Below are 27,990 nucleotides of genomic sequence, written 5' to 3' on the forward strand. Positions count from 1 at the left end.
ATGCAACTTCTGCGGGCAGTCCAAGCATTTGTGATGCCTCTGCCCTGCGAGGGGGGCTACATATTCGGGCTGCGGGAAGAGGGACCATTACCAGAAGGTCTGCAGGTCCTGACTGCAGTCCGAGAGCAACGCAGCATGTGTTCCAGAGGAGCTTCCGGCGCTGACCACGTGCACGGTAAGGGGAGCGCCATCTTGTCGGCCATCGCTCCCAACCTCAGCACCTCGGCCTAGCACACCGACGACATCACTTCCGACTGCCACAACTCCACTTCTGCCTTCTTCCTCATCGAACATTGCGTGGTCAACATGGAGGTCGTCATCTTGGGAAGACCTCCCCACCGATGTCGACGATGAAGGGATGCCTATCTTGGCATCGGTGACTCTGAATCAAGCCAGCTCTCACCCGATCTCGAACTCCATGAAGCAGATTGAGGTGAATGGGCATAAAATGAACTGTCTTTTCGGTAGCGGCAGCACGGAAAGTTGCGTGCACCCCAACGTGGTCCAGAGACTCTCCCTGTCCGACCCATGACAGGATGGTTTCAATGGCTGCAAGGGACCAACAGACCAGTATCCGGGGGTATTGTGTAGCATCGCTGATGGTGGGGGGGGGGGGGGGGTAGAGTCTTATAACGATTTTGTATTGTTAATTATGCCTTACCACTGCATGCCGATTCTCCTGGCCCTCGACTTTCAGAGTCAGTTCAGGAGCATGACGATGGTGTTCGGGGGCCCCCAAACACCACTGACCGTCCACAACCACAAGTCCCCGGCACCACCTTGTGGTCCCAGCACTCAGTCTGTGGCACTGTCCTGCAACCTCACCACTCTATGGATGCCCCCCTGTCACTGTTCACAAACCTCACCCTGGATTGCAAACCAATCACCACCAAGAGTAAACGCTAGTTCAGAGGACATGCAGTTCATCTGGGCTGAAGTTCAACAATTCCTGGTGGAGGAGATCATAGCCCCCAGCACCAGTCCCTGGAGGCGCAGGTCCTCGTGGTCAGAGGTGCAGGAAAGCCCTGGATGGTAATTGATTATAGTCAGACCATCAACCGCTTCACCCAGTTGAACGCATACCCGCTACCCTGGATAGCCGACTTGGTCAATAAGGTGGCTAAGTACAGAATTTTTTCGACCATTGACCTTAAGTCGGCTTACCACCAACTCCCCCTCCATCCAGCCGATCAAATCTATACGGGTTTTGAGGCGGACGGGAAACCTTTCCACTTCCTGCGGTACCTTTTGGGGTTACTAATGGTGTTTCTGCTTTTCAGAGAGTGATTGACTGATTGGTGGAAGAGCATGAGCTGATGGCGACGTTCCCCTACCTTGACAATGTCACCATCTGCGGCCAATACCAGCAGGACCATGACACAAATCTCGCAAAGTTCTTGCGTACGGCCAAGTCCCTCAACTTGACGTACAACAAGGACAAGTGCGTGTTCAACACAAAGCGCCTGGCCCTTCTTGGATGTGTCGTGGCACATGGTGTCATTGCCCCCGACCTAGACCGCATGCGACCCCTCATGGAGCTCCCTGTCCCAAACTCCCAGAAGGTGCTTAAGAGGTGCCTGGGACTTTTTTCATATTATGCTCAATGGGTGCCCAGCTACGCCGATAAGGCCCACCCTTAATTTGTACAGCCACCTTCTCATTATCATGGAGGCCCAGGCTACTTTTGACCAAATTCGAGGAGATATTGCTAAAGCCACGACGCATGCCATGGATGAAACCATCCCCTTTCAGGTGGAAAGAAATGCCTCTGATTTCGCACCGGCTGCCACATTAAACCAGGCCGGCCGGCGGGTAGCATTTTTTTCCCTCACCCTGCATGGTGTTGAACTCCGGCACTCCTCCGTCGAGAAGGAGGCTCAAGCTATCGTTGGGGCGATGCACCACTGGCGGCACTATCTAGCCGGTAAGAGATTTACCCTGTTGACTGACCAGAGGGCAATGGCCTTCATGTTCAGTGCCAAACAAAGGGGTAAAATCAAGAACGACAAGATTCTGAGGTGAAGGATTGAATTATCCACCTGCAACTATGATATCTTGTATCGGCTGGATAAGCTCAATGACCCCCCCCCCCGGATGTCCTATCCCAAGCGATGTGCGCCTGAGCGCATCTCGACCGTCTCCAGATCTTTCATGATAATCTGTGTCACCCCAGAGTCATGAGGTTGTACCATTCTGTCAAGACACAAAACCTCTCATACTCCCGTAGAGGATGTCTGGTCCACGACCAGACACTGCCAAATCTGCGCCAACTGTAAGCCTCAGTTCTACCAGCCAGAAAAAGCACACCTCATTAAGGCCACCCACCTTTTTGAACGAGTTAGTGTCAATTTCAAGGGCCCCCTCCCGACCACAAATAGGAATGCCTACTTCCTGACGGTGGTGGACGAATTCTCCAGGTTCGCCTTTGAAATTCCCTGCCCGGATATGACCTCGGCTATGGTCATCAAAGCCCTGAGCAGTATTTTCACTCTTTTCGGGTACCCCAACTACATTCATAGTTACCAGGGGACCTCATTCATGAGTGAGGAGCTGTGATGGTACTTTTTGGTCAGAGGCAAAACTACCAGCAGGACCACCAACTATAACCTCAGAGGTAATGGCCAGATGGAAAGGGAGAATGGCATCGTCTGGAAGGCGACGCTCCTAGCCCTTAGGTCCAAATATTTGCTAGTGTCCCGCTGACAGGACATCCTGCCCAAAGCTCTCCACACCATCCAGTCGTTACTGTGCACCGCTACTAACGCCACCCCACATGAACGCCTCTTTGCTTTTCCTAGGAGATCGGTGAATGGTTCTTCCATCCCTCCCTGGCTGACAACCTCAGGGCTGGTTCTGCTTCGGAAGCACGTCAGGGGTCATAAGACAGACCCACTGGTTGAAGCGGTGCACCTCAAACATGCCTGAATACACCTGAAATTGTCTGATCTCAGAAACTAAACAGGCTCAGGCCTGGTCAGATCTTGGAGGGGAGATCGCCAAGAAACAGCAGGTGCTGTCGGTTTCTGTGAGGGGCCCTGGACAAAGTGGTATCTCCCTTGTCTGCCTTACAGAAGACAAAAGTTAAAGAATTTCATGTAATACTACATTGAGAATGTAGTAGTATGTGAAAATAATGTTACTTGCGGCAGAGTTTGATGAAAGTAATACTTCCACTCATTTGAGAATGCCTTAATTCAGTGCATAAGTTTGAAATTGGGAATATGTATGGTGAAAATCCTATTACATGAAAAAGATATTTTCTCATATCTAATTACATATACAAAAAATTAGTTATTCACTGTGATTCTAATCCAGTCTTGACCCTATAATGGAGATTGCCCATAAAATATACATGTTGCCTTATCATTTGTTCCTGCAAATATTATTTAACTTTAAACCAAAAATTATGACATAATTGATAGGTAGCTTTGTTATACAATCTTCTGGTGGAATTCAATGGGTCGAGCAACATCAGTGGGAGAAAAAGAATGATGTGTTCATAAAGAAACTCTCCTTTTTCTCACTATTTTTGCTCAACCCATTGAATTCCCCCAGCAGATTGTGTTTAGCTTCAACTTCCAGCATCGGGCGGCACAGTTCGCGTAGCAGTTAATACAATCTTACTACAGCACCAGCTGTAACAGAGAGGTAGAATCGGAGGGGTAGAATCTATATTCCCAGATCCCTCTGTCCTACTGCACTTCTCAGTGCCCGACTATTTACTGTGCATGTCCTTTCTTAGTTTGTTCTTCCAAAATGCCACACTTCACACTTATCTGCATTAAATTTCATCTGCCATTTTTCAACCCATTTTTCCATCTGGTCCAGATCCCTCTGCAAGCTTTGAAAACCTTCTTTGCTGTCCACAATGCCTCCAATCTTAGTGTCATCTGCAAACTTGCTGATCTAATTTACCACATTATTATCCAGATCATAGATATAGATGACAAACAACAATGGTCCCAGCACCGATGTCTGAGGCACATCACTAGCCACAGTCCTCCAGTCTGAGAAGCAATTATCCACCACTACTCTCTGGCTTTTCCGGTCCAACCATTGTTGAATCCTGTTCACTATTTCACCACAAACACCTTCCTGACTGACTTCCCATGTGGGACCTTGTCAAAAGCCTTACTAAAGTCCATGTAGACAACATTCACAGTCTTTCCTTCATCAACTTTCCTGGTAACCTCCTTGAAAAATTCTATAAGAATAGTTAAAGATGACTTACCATGACCAAAGCAATGTGGACTATCCCCAATCATTTTCTGGATCTCCATATAATTGTATATCCGATCTCGTAGAACTCCTTCCACTAATTAACGTACTACTGATGTCAGGCTCACCATCTATAATTTTCATGGTTACTTTTGGCACTTTTTTTAAAGAATGTAACAATGTGAGCTACCTTCCAATCCTCTTGCACCACACCAATGCCTAAGGACATTTAAAAATATTTCTGCCAGAGCCCCTGAAATTTCTATTCTACCCTCCCTTGAGGTCTGAAGGAATATCTTGTCAGGACCTGGTGATATATCCACCCTTATTTGTTTTAAGACAGCAAGGCCTTCTTCCTCTTTTATCTGTATAGATTCGATGACCTCACTGCTTGTTTTCCTTATTTCCCGTGACACTGTTCCTGTTTCCTGAGTGTATACTGATTGGGGATAAAAACATATAATATCTCCCCCATCTCTTTTAGCTTCATACAAAGCCGACCACACTGATCTTCAAGAGAACCAATTTTGTTCCTTAATATACCTGTAGAAACCCTTAGGATTTTCCTTAGCATTGTTTGCCAAAGTAACCTTTTGTCTTTTTTTGCCTTGCTGATTTATTTCTTGAGATTTTTATTGCTTTTTTTTTTATAGTCGTCAAGTACCTCATTTGCTCCATGTTGTTTATACCTGCTATACACCTCTCTCTTCTTCTGATCCAGATCCCCAATGTCCCTCAAAAATCAAATCAAAGTTCCCTATACTTGCTACCCTTGCTTTTAATCCTGACAGGTACACACAAACTCAGTACTCTCAAAATTTCACATTCAGACATTGATGTGAAAATTCTGAGGTTCTAAAAGATCCACCATCCTGATAATGATTTTATGTAACATCACAGCATCTGCCAGAACTTCACTCATCTGAAGGTGACCGAACACTCCCATTGAAAGGTAATCCCAACAGAGATGCAAAGTGAAGATTTTTCTTTGACCAGGCGGATCTTTTGCCTAAAGGATGTTTTTTTGCAAGGAATGAACTGGCTGACCTAAACTGACCCCAACAATAATCTTTGTCAAATGTAGAGCATCAGGTGGGACTTAGATACAGTGAATAAAGAATGGAATGGAAGGGTGGGGAGATGGATGGTGACTGAATTCCACCAATCCTCAAAAGAAGAGTGGAATATCAGGAAAATTTCCTCACAAGCTCAACAATTGAGGTATCTCCGATTGCCCTTTAATTATGTATTGTCACTACTGAAGGACAGACCAAACTGTAAGATATTCAAAAATAAATAGTAAATTACCAATTTGAAAGCAAAGTCCCCAAATGTTGAAATTCTGAAAAAAAAATAGAGAATGCTAAAAATACTCAACACCTGCCGGCATCCACAGTGAAGGAAACAAAGTCAGTATTCCATTTTCTCCCTGATTTGCTATATTTTAAGAGTTTTTCGTTTGTAACTACTACATTACTGTTGCACTAACCCGAATCTTACACCACTTATGTATCTTAATCAGATTTAGAGTGAATTGAAGTGCTCATTAAATGGCCTCTTGTCATTTTTAACCCTTAATTTTCAGGTACATCATTCAACAGGGACACAAGCTGGAAATTGGAGCACCACGTCCCCCTGCCACACTCACAAATGCAGTGTCCTGGAGATCAGAGGGCATTAAATACAGAAAGAATGAAGTATTCATTGATCTGATTGAATCTGTCAACTTACTGGTGAGTAGCAGTGAGTGTTATAGCAACATCTTACAAAAGCAATTTAAACCTTAAGTATTGGAAGCTTTAACACAAGAAGGGGAAAGTTTGAAGGAGATTTATGAGGCGAGTACTTGTTTTTAACCCAGAGAGTGGTAGGTGCCTGGATCATGTTGCCAGGGGATGTGGTAGAAGCAGAGTTGATAGCAACATTTCATAGACATTTTGACAGATGCATGAAAGGCAGGGAATGGAGGGGTATAGACCACATACAGGCAAATATGCAGTTTAAACTGGCATCATGGTCAACACAGATAATGTGGGTTAAGGATCCTGTTTCTATGCTGTACTGTTCTATGTTTAGTTAACAGTCTCTTTCCAAGAATTACTGTTTACATGAGACTGTGATGCTTATTTCTTTATAGGTCTTGAATGTGTTCCCACTGATTGACATAATTTACATTCCTTATTGGATGACCAAACATAAATGCATGTGTGTGGTGGATAATATTTATGCTCATACGCTGTCATGTTGAAGTGATAGGAATAACGAGACCATACCCGAAGTTGTCAACCAGAGATGAGTAGAAGCATTTACTGACATGCTGTTAGGCTTAATATAGACACACAACATGTGACCTGGCGCCATGACATCTAAAGTGAGAACAACCTCATGACGTGGCTACGCTGAGTAGGCCAGGGCTTCTCAGTAGACCTGTGGGTTCTGCTGAATCATTGTGCCTTGTGGCTGTAATGCCAGTAGATATGACGCTGTTGTGTCTAGCTGTCACAAGACGGGAACTGTTAACGTTGGTTCTGTCCAATCCCTCCAAGTAAACCGCTTCACAGCTCACCCCCAGAACCAGCGGTAAGCAACCAACTGGCTCTGTGGTTCTGAATTAGTGCGGCCGTTCTGCCGTAGAACTGTGCAGGGGAGCGAAACCGACTTGCCATTTGTGGCGCCATGCCGTGTAATGAAGGCTGTTGGGGGAGTAAGTGAAATTTACCATACATATTAACAGTGCTCTATTAATTAGAAAGCCAAAAAACAATAGTTGACAAAACGAATAAATTATAGTAACAGTCATGTGAGACACTTAACCTCTGCAAAAGGCAATCACAGGCAGTTGCAAAAAGTCGAGTTGTTTACATATAATTACAGTTAAGGCACATGAGAAATCCAGAACAGTATCAAACATTTGAGATGCATTACCGAACTTGAAAGTCATACTGTAAGCAGATTGTTGGTAATTGGGAGAGTCCATAGTACTGATACCAAAGTCTGGTAGGAAAGAGTTAACTTTTAGAATGTCAAGCACCAGCTAAAGTCTGCAATAACACATAGGAGCCTGTAGGCGGCGCTCTGCGGAGCAGCTGTCCATTGCTGCTTAAAGGCTATAGTGTTACACAGGAGCTGGTAGGTGGCGCTCTGTGGAGTGGCTGTCCATTGCTGTTTAAAGGCTATAGTGTCACACAGGAGCTGGTAGGTGGCGCTCTGTGGAGCGGCTGTCCATTGCTGCTTAAATTCTATAGTGTCACACAGGAGCTGGTAGGTGGCGCTCTGTGGAGCGGCTGTCCATTGCTGCTTAAATTCTATAGTGTCACACAGGAGCTGGTAGGTGGCGCTCTGTGGAGCGGCTGTCCATTGATGCTTAAAGTCTATAGTGTCACACAGGAGCTGGTAGGTGGCGCTCTGTGGAGCGGCTGTCCATTGATGCTTAAAGTCTATAGTGTCACACAGGAGCTGGTAGGTGGCGCTCTGTGGAGTGGCTGTCCATTGCTGTTTAAAGTCTATAGTGTCACACAGGAGCTGGTAGGTGGCGCTCTGTGGAGTGGCTGTCCATTGCTGTTTAAAGGCTATAGTGTCACACAGGAGCTGGTAGGTGGCGCTCTGTGGAGCGGCTGTCCATTGCTGCTTAAAGGCTATAGTGTCACACAGGAGCTGGTAGGTGGCGCTCTGTGGAGCGGCTGTCCATTGCTGTTTAAAGGCTATAGTGTCACACAGGAGCTGGTAGGTGGCGCTCTGTGGAGCGGCTGTCCATTGCTGCTTAAAGTCTATAGTGTCACACAGGAGCTGGTAGGTGGCGCTCTGTGGAGCGGCTGTCCATTGCTGCTTAAAGGCTATAGTGTCACACAGGAGCTGGTAGGTGGCGCTCTGTAGAGCGGCTGTCCATTGATGCTTAAAGTCTATAGTGTCACACAGGAGCTGGTAGGTGGCGCTCTGTGGAGCGGCTGTCCATTGCTGCTTAAAGGCTATAGTGTCACACAGGAGCTGGTAGGTGGCGATCTGTGGAGCGGCTGTCCATTGCTGTTTAAAGGCTATAGTGTCACACAGGAGCTGGTAGGTGGCGCTCTGTGGAGCGGCTGTCCATTGATGCTTAAAGTCTATAGTGTCACACAGGAGCTGGTAGGTGGCGCTCTGTGGAGTGGCTGTCCGTTGCTGCTTAAAGTCTATAGTGTCACACAGGAGCTGGTAGGTGGCGCTCTGTGGAGCGGCTGTCCGTTGCTGTTTAAAGGCTATAGTGTCACACAGGAGCTGGTAGGTGGCGCTCTGTGGAGCGGCTGTCCATTGCTGCTTAAAGTCTATAGTGTCACACAGGAGCTGGTAGGTGGCGCTCTGTGGAGTGGCTGTCCATTGCTGTTTAAAGGCTATAGTGTCACACAGGAGCTGGTAGGTGGCGCTCTGTGGAGTGGCTGTCCATTGCTGTTTAAAGGCTATAGTGTCACACAGGAGCTGGTAGGTGGCGCTCTGTGGAGCGGCTGTCCATTGCTGCTTAAAGTCTATAGTGTCACACAGGAGCTGGTAGGTGGCGCTCTGAGGAGCGGCTGTCCATTGCTGCTTAAAGGCTATAGTGTCACACAGGAGCTGGTAGGTGGCGCTCTGTAGAGTGGCTGTCCATTGCTGCTTAAAGGCTATAGTGTCACACAGGAGCTGGTAGATGGCGCTCTGTGGAGCGGCTGTCCATTGCTGCTTAAAGTCTATAGTGTCACACAGGAGCTGGTAGGTGGCGCTCTGTGGAGCAGCTGTCCATTGCTGCTTAAAGGCTATACTGTCACACAGGAGCTGGTAGGTGGCGCTCTGTAGAGTGGCTGTCCATTGATGCTTAAAGTCTATAGTGTCACACAGGAGCTGGTAGGTGGCGCTCTGTGGAGCGGCTGTCCATTGCTGCTTAAAGGCTATAGTGTCACACAGGAGCTGGTAGGTGGCGATCTGTGGAGTGGCTGTCCATTGCTGTTTAAAGGCTATAGTGTCACACAGGAGCTGGTAGGTGGCGCTCTGTGGAGCGGCTGTCCATTGCTGCTTAAAGTCTATAGTGTCACACAGGAGCTGGTAGGTGGCGCTCTGTGGAGTGGCTGTCCATTGCTGTTTAAAGGCTATAGTGTCACACAGGAGCTGGTAGGTGGCGCTCTGTGGAGCGGCTGTCCATTGCTGCTTAAAGTCTATAGTGTCACACAGGAGCTGGTAGGTGGCGCTCTGTGGAGCGGCTGTCCATTGCTGCTTAAAGTCTATAGTGTCACACAGGAGCTGGTAGGTGGCGCTCTGTGGAGTGGCTGTCCATTGCTGTTTAAAGGCTATAGTGTCACACAGGAGCTGGTAGGTGGCGCTCTGTGGAGCGGCTGTCCATTGCTGCTTAAAGACTATAGTGTCACACAGGAGCTGGTAGGTGGCGCTCTGTGGAGCGGCTGTCCATTGCTGCTTTAAGTCTACTAGCTGGCCGACAGGCCAGTAGGCAGTACTGTGCTGTATGGAAGACTGAAAAATCTGTTGCAAATCTACCTTGTCAGCAGGAAAATGTCTCAGAATTATCATCGACAGGCGACATTTAAAAAAAAATTTAGTTCTCAGGTTAATACCTGGATCTCAGAGTCTTCCATCGGTGGGGTTAGAGGGGGTGTGCCCCCCCCGGATCGTGTGATCTTCCCTCGGAGGAATAAGTGGTCATCCCCCAGAACACAGGCTTCTTCTCTAGTGAGGAGGGGTCGCTTGTTGTTGGTCTTCCCGGGTTGAGTGGTCTATCTTTCGGGGAATTAACTGGTTCTCACGTGGATGGGGGGGGGGCTCCCCCTCCCCCCGGTCCCAGCCGCTGAGATGCAAACATCCCTAAGTTTGAAAAGGCAAGCTGCGCTGTCGAATGCAGACAACTTGCTGATGTATGACCACTTCCATCAAGGGAGCCCAGAACCAGTGCATGGGGAGCCTGGAATCAGTGTGTGGGGATCCCAAAACCAGTGCATGGACATTTTGAAAAACTGAGGCTCCAGTGCTATGATGTGATGAGCAAATACATGCAGCCTTTTGATGTATGCAGTCAATTTGAAATGTTGAGGGTGTTTCCCCTGACGTTACAGCTAGTTGGCCAGACTTGCTACTCAGTTCGTGAGGCACAAAAAAACAACAGGTCACTAAAGTAGTGAGTAAGTTGTAAAACTGTCTTTCATACTTGTGGCAAATTTAGAGTTTTTCAAACCATTATCTTCTACGACGCCATGCCCCTTGCTGTAGGTTCAGTCGATCATGAGGGTAAAAGAAACTGGCCTCCTGATCATTTATTTGCTGGCCTTTGATGTTACGCCAAATGATTTGTAGTCAATATTAAGATCAGCTGGGTAAGGCGGTCATTGTTTGTTGTTAGCACGTTGGCTCGTTGCTGTTTCTACAAGCAAGCTGCTTGTTGCAGAAGCTTGCAGAATGTCTGTTGTAGGGTCTAAGCCGGCTAGACCTGTCGGGGTCACCAATATGGTGGATACTATTTAAGCTCATATGCCATCATGTTGAAGTGCTAGGAATAACAAGATCATATCTGAAGTTGTCAGCCAGAGATGAGTATAAGTATTAGTCTTAGTATAGACATACAACATGTGACCTGGCGTCCTGGCATCTGAAGTGCAAATGTCCTCATGATGTGGCTACGTTGAGTAGGCCAGGGCTTCTCAGTCGAACTGCGGGTTCTGCTGAATCATTATGCCTCATGGCTGTAATGCCAGTAGATGAGCTGTTGTGTCTAGCCATCACAAGACAGGAGTTGTTAATGCTGGTTCTGTCCATTCCCTCCAAGCGTACCACTACACATGTTAATCAATGACGTTCTATATAGACTGCAGATACACATGTAGATTCTAAAAGCTGAAGAGTTTTTAAAAATTCCCCTTGTCCCCAGAAAAAAAATTAACAGATGGAAAGCATATTATAGCTTAATTCTCAGGTTTGCTTTCAGTGGTCATTGACATTAATAATTTGAGTGTCTCACTGCATTTCTAGAATGGAGGGCATTTCAACTATTGAGCTTGTGCCAAGTCCTTGGTAGAGCTATCCTAATCTCAAGCTTTTTCCCCACACACACCCTGCATTTGTTTCCTCTTTATGTATTTGTGCAGTTCTACTTTAAAATTTCCCATTAGCATTTTCAGGTCATCCATTCTGACTTCAATAACTCACCTGCATGAAAAATTTCCACTGACAAGGGTTTCTCCTCATTTTGTGCATTACCATCTCTCTTCTGAACCAATGCAAGCTAGCTGCTGTTGGATTGACTGATGTTGGTTAGGTTTCAAGCAATAACTTTTATTTTCACTCACAAGCTCAAGTGGGCAAACAAATCTAATAAATCAGTGGGTTTTTTCTATCTATCTATGAGAGAGAGATATCTATAAATATGTGTGCACTATACATATATAACATACACATATACATGTCCGTACGTGTGCGTTTTGCTTGTTCTTGCATGAATGCACATATGTGTGGAAGCTTGTGTGTGTGTTCTTGCGTGTAAATGTGTCCTTTTGTTTGTCTGCATATGTGGTTTATATGTGCATGTCCTTGTACATATGTTTGTATAGCTGGAGTTAACCACATTGCCTTTGTGGGTGAATGCATGTGATAGAAAGTGTGCAGGTGATTAGATGTGGTTAGATGTGTGTGTGTGTGTGTATGTCTACTTCATTGTATCCTCTTCCTTCAGGTGAGTGCAAATGGCAACGTCTTGAAAAGTGAGATTGTTGGGAATGTAAAGCTGAAGGTTATACTCTCAGGAATGCCAGAACTACGACTTGGACTTAATGATAAAGTTCTGTTCGAGATTTCTGGAAGTAAGTAAATCTGAAGATGCAAACCAATGAAATAGAAGCAGGAATAGACCACTCTCTCATCTAGCTATTCTTGTGCCTAGCTGTATATTCAAAGCCCCTGCTTTCCTTCCTTTTGAAGAATAGTTCCAAAGTCTTCTAACCATCAGGGAATTAGAATTTTTGTTCCGAGGACCTCCCTGTATTTTTGAAGTGGACCATGATCTTACTGAGTGATGGACCAGGCTTTCGGCCTATGTAGCATACTCCCACTCTTCTTTGTTATGTTCTCATGTTAGGAACCTTGCAGGTTTATTGTTAGAATACCATTAGCTACACTAAGCCAACAACATAGCTCAGCATAACTACACATGTCCTAGAAGCAAAGTAACTTGAGCTCATTAGCTCCCAGACACTGGGATGATTCATGGGAAGGAATGTTAATCACTATAAAACAGAAACATTGATCACCATTCATTCCATTGTTAGTGACATGATTGACCCAATAAAAAATTTCATTCACAAATCATATTACATTGGATGCCATACTCTGTGGGTGCTCTGTGGTTACTAAGGGATTAATCAAGGTGTTATGTGAGTGGGGGGAAAAATGATTGAGAACCACTGTTCTTAAGGATTTAGTTCAGGTTCTCCTTTAACTGTTCTTTTGTTTTAATTTATATCAGGGGACAAGACTAAATCTGTAGAACTAGAGGATGTAAAGTTTCATCAGTGTGTGCGCCTCTCCCGCTTTGAAAATGATCGAACGATATCCTTCATCCCTCCAGATGGAGAATTTGAACTCATGTCATACCGGCTGTATACTCAGGTATGTGTTTAGAGTAGTGCTGGGAGTAAGTGTGCAGCTGGGCATGAAGCATGCTCATTATTATTAAACTGGCAAATGTTCACTTAGCAATGATTCACCACCTGTATTCTTTGGAAACATAGAACATTACAGCACAGTACAGGCCCTTCCACACCTGAAGCTGTGCCGACTTATATAATCCTACCAAAATAAAATACTAAACCCTTCTTACCTCATAGCCCTCTATTTTTCTTACATCCATGTGCCTGTTTAACATCACCACCTCTGGCATGGCATTCCAGGCACCCAAAACTCTCTGTGGAAAAAAAAAACATATTCCTGATGTCTCCCCTAAATTTTCCTCCCTTCACTTTGTAGGGATGTCCCTTGGTTTTTGCTATCCTGCCCTGGGAAAAAGGCATGGGCTGTCCACCTTATCTCTGCCTCTCAGAATCTTGTAGACCTCTATCAAGTCTCCTCTCATCCTTCTTGCATGGTCAGAAGTAGTGCTGGCAAATGCATCGCTCAACTACATGATGCATACATTGGTATTAAGAATAATGTTATCTTCAGTAGGCACACAAGCACTTCTGCACTGGGAGAACAATTTAAGTAATATGCTGGAACATATTTTGGTTGCAGTCTTTTATCATGTTAAATTGAGGTGTGTATTTTCATTCACAACAATGACCTATTCTCTCATTACGAGATGAAGGGCATTTTAACCTGCATGTCACCCTCTGTCAAATTTAAGAAAGAATTTGTCTGACATTCTTGTAGTAAGAATATAAGCAGATACTTTCACACTGTTTTGGAAGTAATACAATTGAAGCTCTTACAATTGAAGTTCACTTTGAGATATCTGTTCATTCTGAGTGGAAATACTTTACTTAAAGACAAAGTGTGCCTTTGTTTGCTCCATTTCTTCATTGAATCCTACTATTAAATGTTAGTTATTAATTTACGTAGCCTCCTAAAATTTCACATGCAGACAGATTGTGGCAGAAGTTTATTTTGTAGGTAAAACCCTTGATTTGGATTGAATCAGCAATTGAGAAATACTCGCACAGCCGGGTGGAGATTTTGATAAAGGTAAGAGTGGAATTATAATTCAGATAAAAACCCTGCTAATGGATGTTTGCTCAGTCATGGTGGTGTGTTTTGGGGCACGTGCAGTCTGATTCCCCCAATGACAGTCTCAGGTGGGTCCATTAACCTTGATATAGTATGGAGTTTGCGCTTTTTGCTTCTGTTCCTCTCCTTTCACTATCCCATCCAACTCCTGGGGTACAGTCTTTTAGTTCCTGATCTAAATGGCCAAACTCATCGGATGGGACCCATTATATGAGTCCAAAGGATTCAAGAACCACCAGCAACAGAACTTAACTAAGGCAACGGCTACTTAAACAAGTGTTTTTATTTTTCTTAATAATAAGATCAACACTTAACATTACTATTAATTTAACTTAACCTAACATAATATCCTTCTAATTCTAAGCACACGTGTATGTAATATTTATTTGTTCAGGAAAAGTTCTTTTTCACTGTCCAATCAGTCACCTTCCACTTCTCCAAGTTCGCTGGTATCAGGCGATCTCCATACTGTGCACAGAATTGAATAGGTATTATATTCACCAGGCTCTGGTGCTTTAACTTACCACTTAGTTGGTTTAAGAGAGATACTCGTTCATACTGGTGTGTCCGAGATACTCGGACACGCAAACTGATCTCCTTCAATTAGTAACTGAAGTGTCTTACTGAAGAAACTTTCCCCCTCTTGGGTTGTTCCAGAAGATAACCTCTTCTTCCAGGTTACCACAGGGAGTTCTTTTTCTCCTTTTCCAGGAGAAACACAATAACCAGCCACCACCTCTGTGATTGACTACAGAGATTTAGAATAGGCTGAACTCAGAACTCGAAACCCATCTTAAAATGGTGTTTTGCTGCAGGTCTGCCAACTTGCAGCCTTCCCCACAAACTGTTGCAGAAATCTCTGACAAACAAGGGATGTTTTCTCTCTGTTTGCAAAACCACATGGCCCCTCTTAGGACAAGAAACTCCAAACAGCCATTTAAAACTGGCACCAGTTTAAAAGCAAAAGAGTTCTCAGTTCTTGAGCCTTGTCACTGTTCAAACATGTTGGTCCATTAACACCTACTTGCAAAACTCTCACAAGCACTTACCTTGTCTCTGCAAAGCCAACAGTTGACACAAAATCTATCCAAACATAACTTGTGCATGGCAAATGGAATGTTTGTGAAATGTGACCTAACAACTAAACCTCACAATTTTACCCTTTTAAGATATATTTTATCATAATTTTATTAACATTCTGTAACAGCCCACAATTCCCAGCACAGATTTAAGTACACAAGATCCAGAACAAGAAATACACCAGGAGGAGGTGATCCTATCTGTCTAAAGTCTACACTGTCTTTCAGTTACTTCCCTGTTATCTTCCCTACAGACAAACCAATTCGTAAAATGGTGCCTTACCAAACTTAATATCTGCCCCTTCAACACAGAAAATGGTGATGATAATCAATGCCTCCACTCCTCCTCCTCAAACCTGTTATTTAGTCTATCAAATCAACATTTCTGCTTTCTACAATATTACCCATGTAGTCCAACTCTGTTCATTTCCTGTTTGCTTTCATGCCATTAATGTAATTCTGTTTGTTTAGATAAGTAATGCCAGATGAAAATAATTAAGGTAACCCACCTTGGGAGACTCGAAAGAAAATTGACATGGATTATTTTCCTTTATGCTATACACCAGGATACTCAAAATAGCCAGAACCACAGGGTGTATTTCAGATCAGGAAAGGGTGTGAAACAGAACAAATAATGTGGAACAATGGGAATACAATGTCTGAGTAAGACCAGGAATGTAACATACCTGAAGGCCAAAGTGTAACTGACAGTAATCTTGTTCATCCACTTTCATCCACTATAATTCAACCAGTGTTTTTTAAGATAAAAAGTGGGCCTTCTGTGATGGAATGAATAATGTCTTGGCTAAAAGTCATTCTTCTTGAGTTGTAACTATTCCTCAAAAGAAAATGAGGAATACCTATTGAGCAAGTCAGCATTGTTGTAAATGGATCTATGTTGGATTGAAGGGTGTTTCCTTATATCTGCAGCACATCAATTTACAGTAAAATCAGCATTATCCGGCATATATGGGGATCGTGGTGTTGGATATGTGAATTTTCCAGTTGACTGAGACTCACTCTTCCAATACCTGCATTAGAATATATTGTATAAAAAACAAAAGACAGGACAAAATGTAAAGTAATTTGAAAAAAAAATCAGTATTGTAGTCTTTAATTATGTCAGGTTTACTTTAATTGACTAATTCCTGTAACTTACAAAATTTAAATTGAACCTTGGTCGCTGGTGCTGTAACACCATTGCACTAGCTGCTATGTTAACTGTGCTGCCATCATAATTAACCTCCTCCTCTCACACTGACAACTTGACTCACCTCCACACAAGTGTCCCAATCAGACCCTCAGCACAACACGATTCATTTCCACACACAAATGTCCTGGTCAGACCCTCGGTGTACTCTCTTTTATTTCGAACCCTGGTCACTGGTGCTCACCACTCCACCATCATAATTCACCTTCCCTCTTCCCTTGTTTACAGCTAAAGCTTTACCAAAAAACTTAATAATATATTAATAAAAATAAATACTCTTACTTGGCAGGGATAGGGAGACTCTTTGGGAGAGTCGCCCCAACAGCGACTGGCATTGACTGGCTCTCCATCCTGGGCTCCTCCATTTTATTCAAACACAACATTATTGAAACCTTGTTCAAACAGCTGCTGGGGTTCCCACAAGCTGAATGTTTGCTCCCATCTTCCCCAAGGGGTTATGTGTTGCTTCAAAGAACCTTTACTTTTTCAATCATTTTGCTTGTTGTTTGATTTTCCATTTGATAGAGTGCTGGATAATGGGAATTTTACTGTACTTTGCTTTATAATTTAAATATTGCAGCTATCTTGCTATTTTTTTTCTAAAGCTCGACCAGCTTTAGCTTGGGATTCTCAAATTAAATAAATCAAGTTATGAGGCCTATTCTAAAATCGTATGGTATTTAATTATTATTTTTTGTCTGAGTGTTTGTGTGTGTGTGTATACATATTTATGGCTAGGTGCATTGACATAAAAAGATCTTTAATAATTTTACATATTTTTATTGCATTATTATTATATTTGTGTATGAAATTTTCAGCCTTAATTAATTTTGTGTGTGTGTTTGTGCATTTACATAGAAATATCTTTGATAATCCTTCATACTTTTATTGTATGTGTTCAAGTCTGATATCAATTATTATCTACTCTATTGTTTTCCATACATTCTTGTACCTGCTCAATTCAGGCTAAGGGCCAATTTAAGCACCGTTCCACGGCGAACAATGTTGAGATCTTCGTGCCAGTTCCTAGTGACGCTGACTCACCGAAATTCAAGACTAGCACTGGCACTGCAAAGTGGCTGCCGGAAAAGAATGTGGTTGTCTGGTCAATCAAGTCTTTCCCTGTGAGTAATGTGGTGATTCAAAATAGTGATACCACGGTGGTGAGGCAGACCAGAGTTGACAGTGTGTCCTTCCCTTGCCCATTATATTGTATGACTGACAAAAGTGAAATAGAAAGAGATACTCTTCGAGAGTTCTAAGCATTATATTTGGTGAATAGCCTTTCTGGAACTGTTAACATGACTAATTTTCTATCAAACATTCTCAAGACTAAATAAAAAAAGAAAAGCAGTAAAATCAATTGTTAGATAGTTTGATCCTGGTTAAGTCATTTAAGATACAATTTGCATTCCTGTGTTGAATGTCATCTGTCAGAACATTTTGAGCCCAATGAATTATGCTTAGTAGTCATTTTGTATCCAGAAACCTTTATACCTTTCCTTTCTTTTTCAATCTCTTTAATTAATCATATTATAGGTAAACAATACATGAGGAAAATAGGAATACATAATCAAGAAGGGGGGGGTAAAAAATCATTATATGACATCATGTGATATAAGATATTGCATTACACCACAATTAACAAATATGTTCTCTTCTCCTCAAACTGAGATCTTAAAAAAAATTATTATATAAAACCCCACCTAATCTAAGAAAACAAAACCAAAAAAACGCTGGGAAGCCTATCTTGAGAATTTATTAATAAAAAAATAATTATCTGGTCTTCCCCAACAAATAATAAAGAAATAAAAATGAAATATAATCCAGAAGGGAAAATAATTACACTAATTAAGTCATGTGGAAATAATTTATAAAAGGTCACCAAGTCTCTTCAAATTTATCAGAAGTATTAAATGTACAACTCCCAATTTAAACATGACATAATTTGAAAGAATCATCGAGACTTTATACCGAACAGTTTATTTGTTTTAATCTTCAGAAGTGAAGGATAATTATTGATAAGAATACCTGGGTGAGTGTTATATCATAACAAAAGGAGGCCGAACTCTAGTATTTTGACAATTTCATTTAATGAGTTGCTGAGCAACATACATTGGATAAACCCAACTGTAATAGAAAACTAGGATTAGACAATAACACAATGTGTAATGACCTCTATTGGCATGGTGGAGAACGAACAATTACACCTCACAATAGGGAACTCTCCTGCTTCTCTTGAAAATGCTGTCATGGGATTACTTGCATCTCCACCTGACAGGGCAATCTATTATAGCTTCTGTTGAAAGTCTCATCAAAGAAGGAGCACCTCCAACCATGCACTGATGTCTCAATACTACATAAGAGCACCAGCCTCAGTTGTTCTGCTGACATCGGTGGACTGGATCTTCAACCAAAAACCTTCCATTTCAGCATGAGCACTTAAATGGGATTCGAAATATGTTCCAAACTTGCCAGCAGTGCTAGATTCTGCAGTTTCAAAGATTTTCTAAGCCCTTGTGTATAAACTGTTTCTGCTCTCCTCAGGGTGGTAAGGAGTACCTGATGCGGGCTCACTTTGGTCTCCCAAGCGTTGAGGGTGAAGAGCAGGAGAGGAAGCCACCCATCACTATCAATTTTGAAATTCCATACTTTACCGTCTCTGGAATTCAGGTCAGCATTTCATTAAAGGGGGATAGCTGGAATTTATTTCATTTTATTTTTTTTGTTTTCAGGCAACTTTAATTATTTTTGCGCGTCCTCTTCAGGCAATGATCTGAGCAGATCACATCGATGGGAGGTTGAGGGGGTCTTCAGTGATCCTCTCTGCCACTCTTATGGTCCTGTGGATTGATCTACATTCCATTTTTCCACAGCAATTGTACCACACTGTGATGTAGCTGGCCAGGACGCTCTCAATGGAGCTCCTGTAGAAAGATTTAGGATTTTGCAATAGATTTGAAATAGATGAAGCTAACCAGGCTAATTTGGAACATTCTAAATCAAGCCTATCTTGTTATCTGACCCACTCCAAATGCTGAGCTATGATTCTGTCCCCCTTCCAGCCAACACCCTAATTCTGCACCCTATCCACTCCTTGCCAAGTTCACAAGGCCATCTTGTCCTTTCCCAGCTGGTATCTATTATCTCCTGACAATTGGGTTGTTTGTCAACATCTAACTGCCAGACATGAAAGAGAATTTTTAAAAATTTCCACCCACGTCCACCTGCATCTCTCCTGCCACCACACCCTCTTGCCCAACTCCCCCACTACCAATAATGAGGAATGCCACTCAGATAAACAGACTTCCTCCTCCCCAACCAAAGCAAAAACACAGTCATGGTGCCTGCCTCAAGAATCGTTTGAGGCTGGTACCATAATTAATGTCCTGAGCAAGTAGTATAGGCATGTGGGGCAGGAGATCTGGGAAATGGAACTGATGGGATTGTGCAAGAATAGAGCCAGCATAAACTTAGTGGACCAAATACTTTCATGGTGCAAAGATTCTATGATATCAGAAATCTGTTGATGTATCTAATAACATTTTCCTGAACAACAAAGCTGATAAGAGAGGATTGGCCTTTCCTTGTTCCCTACTCTCTTATAACACACAGCTATCAAAGATTAAGGGGAGAAGGCAAGGGAGTAAAGCTGAGTGGGAGAATGGATCAGCTCATGATGGAATAGTGGAGTGAATTCAACAAGCCAAATGGCTTGGTTCTACTCCTATATCTTATGGTCTTATGCTCACAATCCCAATCTCCAATTGCCTCGAGGTTCTTCACAATCAGCATCATCTCTGTTCCAGGCAAACAAGAGCTTCAGAGAAGGGCTTGAAATTTTCATTCGTAACTGAAAAACAAAACACTCCCAAATGATTGGTTGGAAAAATAAATACATTTTAGCGATAAAATTTACAGTGTGTTCATTTTTCTTCAACGATGCTATACTTGGCTTTGCAGAATGCTGATTAGGCCTATAAGTCTGCTGGTCAGTGGTTATAACGTGGTGAAAAGGCCTTGACTAGTTAAAACATGGCCAGAATAAATCAAGCTGTGTTTACTGCTGTGAAAGATATTGAAGAATCTGTCAAGGAAGTAATTAAGTTGAAGGCGGAACTCATTGGCCATTGTCAGGATTACTGAGTTTGATTGAATTGTACCTGATAGAGGGTTATGAATCTTGAGTGTTTTTTTAACATAGAAAATACCTAATTTTGCCTGACAATAAAAACTGCAAAATGCCCTACAAACTAAAGCAAAAATAAAAATTGAAAATGTCAAGCCCTGATCATGAATGATTAGATAACAGCAGTGGTCTGAATTTCTTTTTAATCATCTCTCTCTCTCTCTCTCTCTCTCTCTCACACACACACATACACAAAATGATAGAGGCAATGGTTCAAGATATGAATTGAAAATGGTTGGGAAAATTTATTCCTGTGTCTGATTTCACTAGGTGCGTTATTTGAAAATCATTGAAAAGAGTGGTTATCAAGCCCTTCCCTGGGTCCGTTACATTACCCAGAGTGGAGGTAAGCATTTCGATAAGATGCCCAAAGGTTGCCTTTCGTGCCATTCAATTTTATGATTTTAAAAATTAATGAACATAATCACTTTTTCTTATCTCTCAGATATGAACTTGCACCCTTTTTATTAGCTCAACGATAGTTCTTCTGGATGATTTAAGCTGAATCTATCAAGTTTATCATATTTTGAGGGATTCCAGGACAATGCTGGATAATTGGCACTTCTCTGCATCTTTTTCTCCAATTTTGAATACAAGATTCCTTTATAATTCATAAAATGTAATCTTACTTGAAATTTCCTTCTGGTTGCTGGAAGGCAGAGAAAGAGTCGCCATTATTATTGCTCGGTGCCCCTTACAGTAAAAAAGAGAGAGTAGCAAAAGAGAGACCCTCAATGACTATAACTTCGCCTCCAGTGCTCCTGCGATCTCTGCAACTGCACAGACCCCTGTTTGATCTATTGGCAACATGAGCTCCAGTTCCAAAGCTCCAATTCGACCAGGAAGCCTTCAAGTCAATTGATGTCATTACAACAATTAAGAAATAAATATGGAATAACTCAGAATACATTTTTTTTCTCTCTTCATTTGAGAAGATACTTGCAGGAAAAATTAGGTTCAACAATGTACTTACGGCTTGTAGTGTCCTGGAAGTTCTTAATAGGAGAGGTTATACTAAGAAATTTATTTCTTCAATGTACCTTTTATTACAAGCAGGTACTATTAAATAGGGACTTAATAAATCTAGACAGAAATAGGAGGCAGATTTAAACATTACAATTGATGAGAAAAGATAGGCAGACCTTTGTCATGATTGTATCATGTCATTATAAATGTTAGGTGTAGCAGTCCGGTCTGGCCCCGTACACAAGGGGCTGAATCGCCACAGCATGCAGCCTACACACAATGGCGCAGAGATTTCTGTGAAGGTACTTCTGTTTCTAACAGTATCATAGGTGCTACATAGGAACAGTTTAGTTCAATATAATTATTTACATCAATTCTATTTAATGCCAATAAAATTGCATAAAATGAAATCGGATTTATTAAATAAATGTTTTAGGTGTGGTGAAGAAATAGGAACATTTTTACATTCTACTTGGTTATGTTCTAAAGTTAAAACCTTTTGGGTGGATTTCGGAAAGTTTTTAGAACAGGTTACTGGTATTGTATTTCCACAAAATCCAGATTTATTTTTATTGGAGAACATAGAAGGAACAAGACCTAAATTTAAATTATCATTTTATTTAAGTGAAATTTATTAAAATAGCATTAGCGGGTGGCAAGAAAGTATATTGCAGTGACTTGGAAATCAGATGCACATTTAGGTATGGAGAGATGGAACATGGAAATTCAAAGTTGTATACCTTTGGAGAAAATCACGTAAAATTTAAGATTTTTTTACAAATTTGGAGCCTGTATATGCAAAGTTTAGGAATAAATATGTAAAATTGTATTTCCGGCCTCTTATGACCTATAATAATCTTCTTCCCAAGAATGGCTAAATGAATACTGTAAGATCCCAATGTGTGAGCCAATTCTTTGTGCAATCCTCCAGAATAACATTATCTTTTTATTTCTTCTTTTTCCTTTAATTTTTATTTCATATAATTATATATTATATATATTTCTATGATATGTTTTTTTTTAGTCAGAGGGAGGGAGGGATTAAACTGTAATGTAATCATTATAATTTTAAAGTTAATCAAATTTTACTTCTGTAAAGTATACAATTGCAGGGATGGAATTTTTAAAAAATAAAATATTAAAAAAAAGGAAGACTACAGTGTCCAAGAGGGCACCCTCATGAATCTCGGATCCATGAGTCCCTCAACCATCAATATCGATGATTGTGTGGGTCCTTCAGCGATGAGCCCCTTGTTTGACCGCTGTCATGGTTACTGTCCTGTAGGATTATCTCCTCTTCTTCTCCTTTTCAACATGGGGTGTCCTCCCCATTTCTGGAACCTTCCAGCAGTCCACTGCTCTCCTGGAATCTGCAGTCCTTTACGGCCTCTGCTGAGCATAGGCGCCAATATAATCCCTTTACAGTGGATATACACAAATGGGACATTTGTGATAGGAATGGAATGGATTATCCCATTGAAATAATTTTGAAAGCTGTCAATTTTTTTTTGGATTGGTACATAGTTGATCATCTGGAACACAGCACATCAGAGAGTATTGATTTAGCTAAAATCAAACTAAATAGCTGGTGGATAGGTGTACCTTATACCATAAGCAATATAGAGTGCTGGTGACTTAGCAACTCTCCAAGTAAGCAGGGAGCATTGAATTGCAGAGCAAAATCATTTTCACTCCATCCTGAAACAAATTCCTACCCTCTGCTGAACATGTATCACATGAAGAATAATCAACTGCTGAAAAGGAAGAGCGAATACTGAGTTTTAATAGCCAGACCAGTGGGAGATCTGACAGAGAGATATGGACTTTTAAGCAAATATAGGTGTTTGAAAGAGAAGTGGATTAACAGAGAGGAGTTCTTTTTGAACCATATACTGTATAAGTCTGAATATCCAGACAGCTTGGGGATTAGGTCGATCTAAATTTTTGGATTTTCCGAATTCTCAGGCAGGACTTTTAAAATTCAAATTTAAGGAGGAATAAGGAAGAGAAGAACAGGTAAATTTTTGTCATTTATTCATGAGCCATGCTACATTTATCGGAACAAGGAGTATTAAAGAAAAAAATAAAGTGGTCACTTGTTGCATCTGTGGCACTCACACACGCACACGAAAGCCCACTAAATTTAAAAAAAGAATTGAGCTTTCAAAAAGTACAGATTCTTGGCATCTAGAGTTTTGGAGTTATACTGTAATTATGACTTGTCATTACCATGTTCATGTCGTCTTGTGTCTCTGTGTTCCAGATTATCAACTACGCACCCATCAATAGGAATGCTGCTGTCGAGTGGAATTCCTAAATTAGGAGGACATGCCATTTGATAAGTAAAGAAGGGGGAAATTATGTCCCAAATCCAAAGTCCACAAGGTTTCAGGATCACTGATTACGGATGTTACAAGTGTGGAAACTGAGCTCCGATCAGCCAGCTAGGACAATGTGACTGTTACTGACGTTACATTTCTTTGTACCTTCTGGATGAGGTGTTAGGTTACAATTTCATTGTTGGTCCTTCCTGGTTTTATTGTCAGCTGGCTACGGTCAGCTGATGACTGCGACCAGGCTAATTGCTGTTCCATGATGGATTTTCCATCGTTCTTCAACCACCCTGAAATGCTTCAAACATTCTCACCAGGCAGACACAGTTGGAAATCTAACATAAGAAGTTCCCTGAAGAGGCAATGAAGGAGGTGGAGATTATGCTTCCTTTTCCTGGATTAGGTAGCAGAGGGGTAACTTTCCTCAACTAGGTGCAAAGCCCTGGAGACAAAGATTCAAATAAAGACCATGGCAGCTGAGGAATACATGTTCAAAGTAATTAAATGAATCTGGAATAAAATCCAGTAATGGTGATTACTATGTTTAAAACAAACAAACAAACACACACACTTCACTAATACCCTTTAAGAAATTAGATTTTCCACCATGGTCTACATATAACTCCAGACCCAATAATGTGGTTGATTTTTTTGACCATTACTTTAGTTCAGGGGCATAAGGGGTGACAATAAGTGCTGGCATTACCAGTAATATCTGTATTCTATGAGTTATTAAATAAAAAAGACAATGAATGTAACTCTTTTTCTGCCTTTCCTTCCACCCTCTGAAAGACAGCAAAGATTCCCACTCTTTACACCTTATTTGGGGGAAAAAAATGTAAGGCTATCAATTAACAAATGGTATGTTGGCCTTCATTGCTAAAGGGATTAGATTTAGGAGCAGGGAGGTTATACTGCAACTGGTCAAGGTACTGGCAAGGCTGCATCCGGAGTACTGCATGCAATTCTGGTCTTCTTACTTGAGGAAGGATGTACTGGCTTTAGAGGCGGTCCAGAGGAGGTTCACCAGGTTGATTCAGAGATGAAGGGTTAGCCTATGAGGAGAGATTGAACTCACTTGAATTTAGAAGAATAAGAGGGGATCTTATAGAAACACATAAAATTATGAAAGGCATAAATATGATAGAGGTAGGTAAGTTGTTCCCATTAGTGGGGGAGACTAGAACTAGGGAACATAGGCTCAAGGTTCAAGGTGGTAGATTTAGGATGGAGATAAGGAGGAACTGGTTTTCCCAGAGGGTGGTGAATCTACGGAATTCACTGCCCATCAAAGCAGTGGAGGCTACCTCAGTAAATATATTTAAGACAATGTTGGATAGATTTTTAGAAAGTAGGAGAATTAAAGGATCTGGGGAAAAGGCAGATAGATGGAGATGAGACTGTCATTAGATCATCCATTGAATGGTGGAGCAGGCTTGATGGGCCAAATAGCCTACCACTGCACCTATTTCTTATATAACCATATAACAATTACAGTACAGAAACAGGCCATCTTGGTCCCTCTAGTCCGTACCAATTTAAGTGATCTCTAGTCCCACTTACCTGCACCCTGCTCATAACCCTCCAATCCCCTCATATCCATGCACTTATCCAACTTTTTCTTAAATGACAAAATTGACCTTGCTGCAACCACCTCTTCTAGAAGGTCATTCCACTCAGCCACCACTCTCTGAGTGAAGAAGTTCCCTCTATTGTTACTTCTAAACTTTTGCCCCCTAACCCTTAAACACATGATCCCTCATTCCAATTTCATCTATCTGCAAGAGGAAGAGCCTATTCACATCTACTCTATCGACCCCTTCATAATTTTAAATACCTCTATAAAATCCCCCCTCAACCTTCTACACTCCAATGAGTAAAGACCCAGTCTAATCAATCTTTCTTTGTATTCTAGATACTGCAATCCAGGCAACATTTTAGTAAATCTCCGCACCCTCTCTACCTTATTGATATCTTTCCTATAATTTGGAGACCAGAACTTCACACAGTATTCTAAATTTGGCCTCACCAATGACTTGAATAGTCTCAATATCACTTTCCAACTCTTATATTCTACGCTTTGATTTATAAAGGCCAGCATACCAAAAGCCTTCTTCACCACTTTATCCACATGAGATTGTACTTTCAAAGACCGATGAACCATTATTCCAGGATGTCTCGGTTCCTCTGCATTCCTCAATGCCCTCCCTTTCACTGCATATGTCCTGTTTTGATTATTCTTCACAAAATGAAGCACCTCACACTTACCGGTATTAAACTCCATCTGCCATCTTTCAGCCCACTCTACTAAACAGTCCAAATCCTTCTGTGGTCTCTGAAAACAATCTTCACTATCCCCAACTCCCCCTATTTTTGTATTGTCTGCAAACTTACTAACCCAGTTTACCACTCAATCATCCAAAGCATTAATGTAAATGACAAACAAGGGACCCAACACCAATCACTGAGGCACACCGCTCATTGCTGGCTTCCATTCTGACAGACAGTTATCCACCATGACTCTCTGGCATCTACCTTCTAGCCACCATTGAACCCATCTAACTATCTTAACATTAATACCTAGCACCTGAACTTTCCTTACCAACCTTGCATGTGGAACCTTATGAAGGCCTTACTGAAATCCATATAGACAACATCTACTGCTCTACCCTCATCAACCTTCCTAGTCACCTCCTCAAAAAATTCAAGATTTGTCAAACATGACCTTCCCTGCACAAACCCTTGTTGGGTATTCCTGATCAGTCCCAGCCTCTCTAGATACTCATACATATTATCTCTAAGAATACTTTCCATTAGGTTACCAATCACCAATGTCAAACTTATTGGCCTATAATTGCTGGGCCTATACCTGGAGCCCTTTTTAAACAGAGGAACCACATTTGTGACACTTCAATCCTGCGACACCACACTCCCCCTCTAATGAATGTTGAAAATTCACTGTCAGAGCCTCCACTAATTGCTCTCTGACTTCGCTCAAGGTCCTGGGGAAAATCCCGTTGGACCTGGAGACTTATTCACCTTTATATGCTTCAAAAGTTCCAACACCCCCTCTTTCCTAATCCCTACATTTTCCATAATCGCCCCTTTTGCTTCTCTTATCCTATATGATTCTATATCCTTTTCTATATCCTTTTCCCTAGTGAATACAGTAGAGAAGAACTCATTCAATATCTCCCCCAGCTCCACACACAGTTGTTGGCTCTGATTCTCTAAGGGACCAGTTTTATCCTTCACTCTCCTTTTTACATATTTGTAAAAACTGTTCAGATTTACTTTCACCCTGTTCGCCATAGCCACCTCATACCTTCTTTTTGCTTTCCTAATGTCTTTCTTAAGCTTCTTTTAACAATCCACGTATTTTCCAAGCACCTTGTTTATACCTTGTTTTCTTATATTTAATGTCGAACCAACTTTCTGATCTCCCTTGAAAACCTTGGTTCTCTTGAATTTTTGGCTCTACATTTTATCCTAACAGGAACATAAAGATTCGGCACCCTCAAAATCTCACCTTTAAAAGACCTCCAATTCTCCTCTACCTCCTTCCCATAAAACAAATCAACCCAAACCATTCCTTGCAAATCCCCTCTCATTTCTTCAAATCTGGGGTCCCCCCCACTCAAAAACCTTAATCTTTTGACAATAATATTTGGAGAGAATTTATAAGATTTAGAGTAAGTCACATACATTCACACATTTTAAAACATCTTATTTGAAAGACTGAAGAATTCACATTGCAGGATCCCTGGGGAATGTAAGCACCTTTCACAAGTAGTTGTTAATTCAACTGACATCATGAAATGCTTGACTATTGTCTTGCTGAAGTCATGCTGTCAATCAGTACCCTTTCTGAAAAGTGCTTATAGAAAGGTCACTCCTGGATTTTGTTTATCTAAGATAACAACTTGAAAAGAAGAAAGAACTCCTGTTGTTTGCTGGAGAAGGTGGGGGGTTTTGCAAGACATGAGTCACAAGTTCTCTTTGGAGTTTGAGTTGGAAGAGAGAGAGAGAGAGAGAGAGAGAGAGAGTTGAGTTAACAGCTCAGTCAGTCAGTCAGTCCGTGTGTGGGACACTTTCAAATAACTGAAAAGTGCAATCCAGGGAAAACTGATGAAAGCAAGTTCCAGAGCTGTAGATGGCTAGAAGTGCTATCTGTCTGATGTTTCTCTTGAAATAGAGGAAGGAATGGAACTCTGTGGTAGCTTGAAGAAAGAGGTTACCATCTAGAAGACACTGATGGGGCAAGTTTCATCAGCGAGA

At 41.8% G+C, this 27,990-nt stretch overlaps 1 protein-coding gene across 7 annotated transcripts in view; it reads left to right on the plus strand.

The window, feature by feature from the left end:
• Positions 1 to 24,470, plus strand: part of ap1m3 (adaptor related protein complex 1 subunit mu 3) — a 42,441-nt gene extending 17,971 nt beyond the window's left edge. For 5 of the 7 annotated variants that reach the window (XM_069939018.1, XM_069939023.1, XM_069939020.1 and 2 more), the window contains 8 exons: positions 5,804 to 5,951; positions 11,891 to 12,017; positions 12,680 to 12,822; positions 13,822 to 13,893; positions 17,190 to 17,348; positions 18,772 to 18,897; positions 20,684 to 20,759; positions 23,643 to 24,470. In XM_069939018.1, the coding sequence (XP_069795119.1) occupies positions 5,804 to 5,951; positions 11,891 to 12,017; positions 12,680 to 12,822; positions 13,822 to 13,893; positions 17,190 to 17,348; positions 18,772 to 18,897; positions 20,684 to 20,759; positions 23,643 to 23,668 (877 nt within the window). In that variant the 3' untranslated portion in view covers positions 23,669 to 24,470. Of the gene's footprint in view, positions 1 to 5,803; positions 5,952 to 11,890; positions 12,018 to 12,679; positions 12,823 to 13,821; positions 13,894 to 17,189; positions 17,349 to 18,771; positions 18,898 to 20,683; positions 20,760 to 20,858; positions 21,299 to 23,642 lie in introns of those variants that run through there. The other 2 variants (XM_069939019.1, XM_069939025.1) reach the window with 2 other exon arrangements.
• Positions 24,471 to 27,990: the final 3,520 nt, after the last annotated feature.

Source organism: Narcine bancroftii, chromosome 5 (genome assembly GCF_036971445.1).
Source record: "Narcine bancroftii isolate sNarBan1 chromosome 5, sNarBan1.hap1, whole genome shotgun sequence".
NCBI lineage: Eukaryota > Metazoa > Chordata > Chondrichthyes > Torpediniformes > Narcinidae > Narcine > Narcine bancroftii.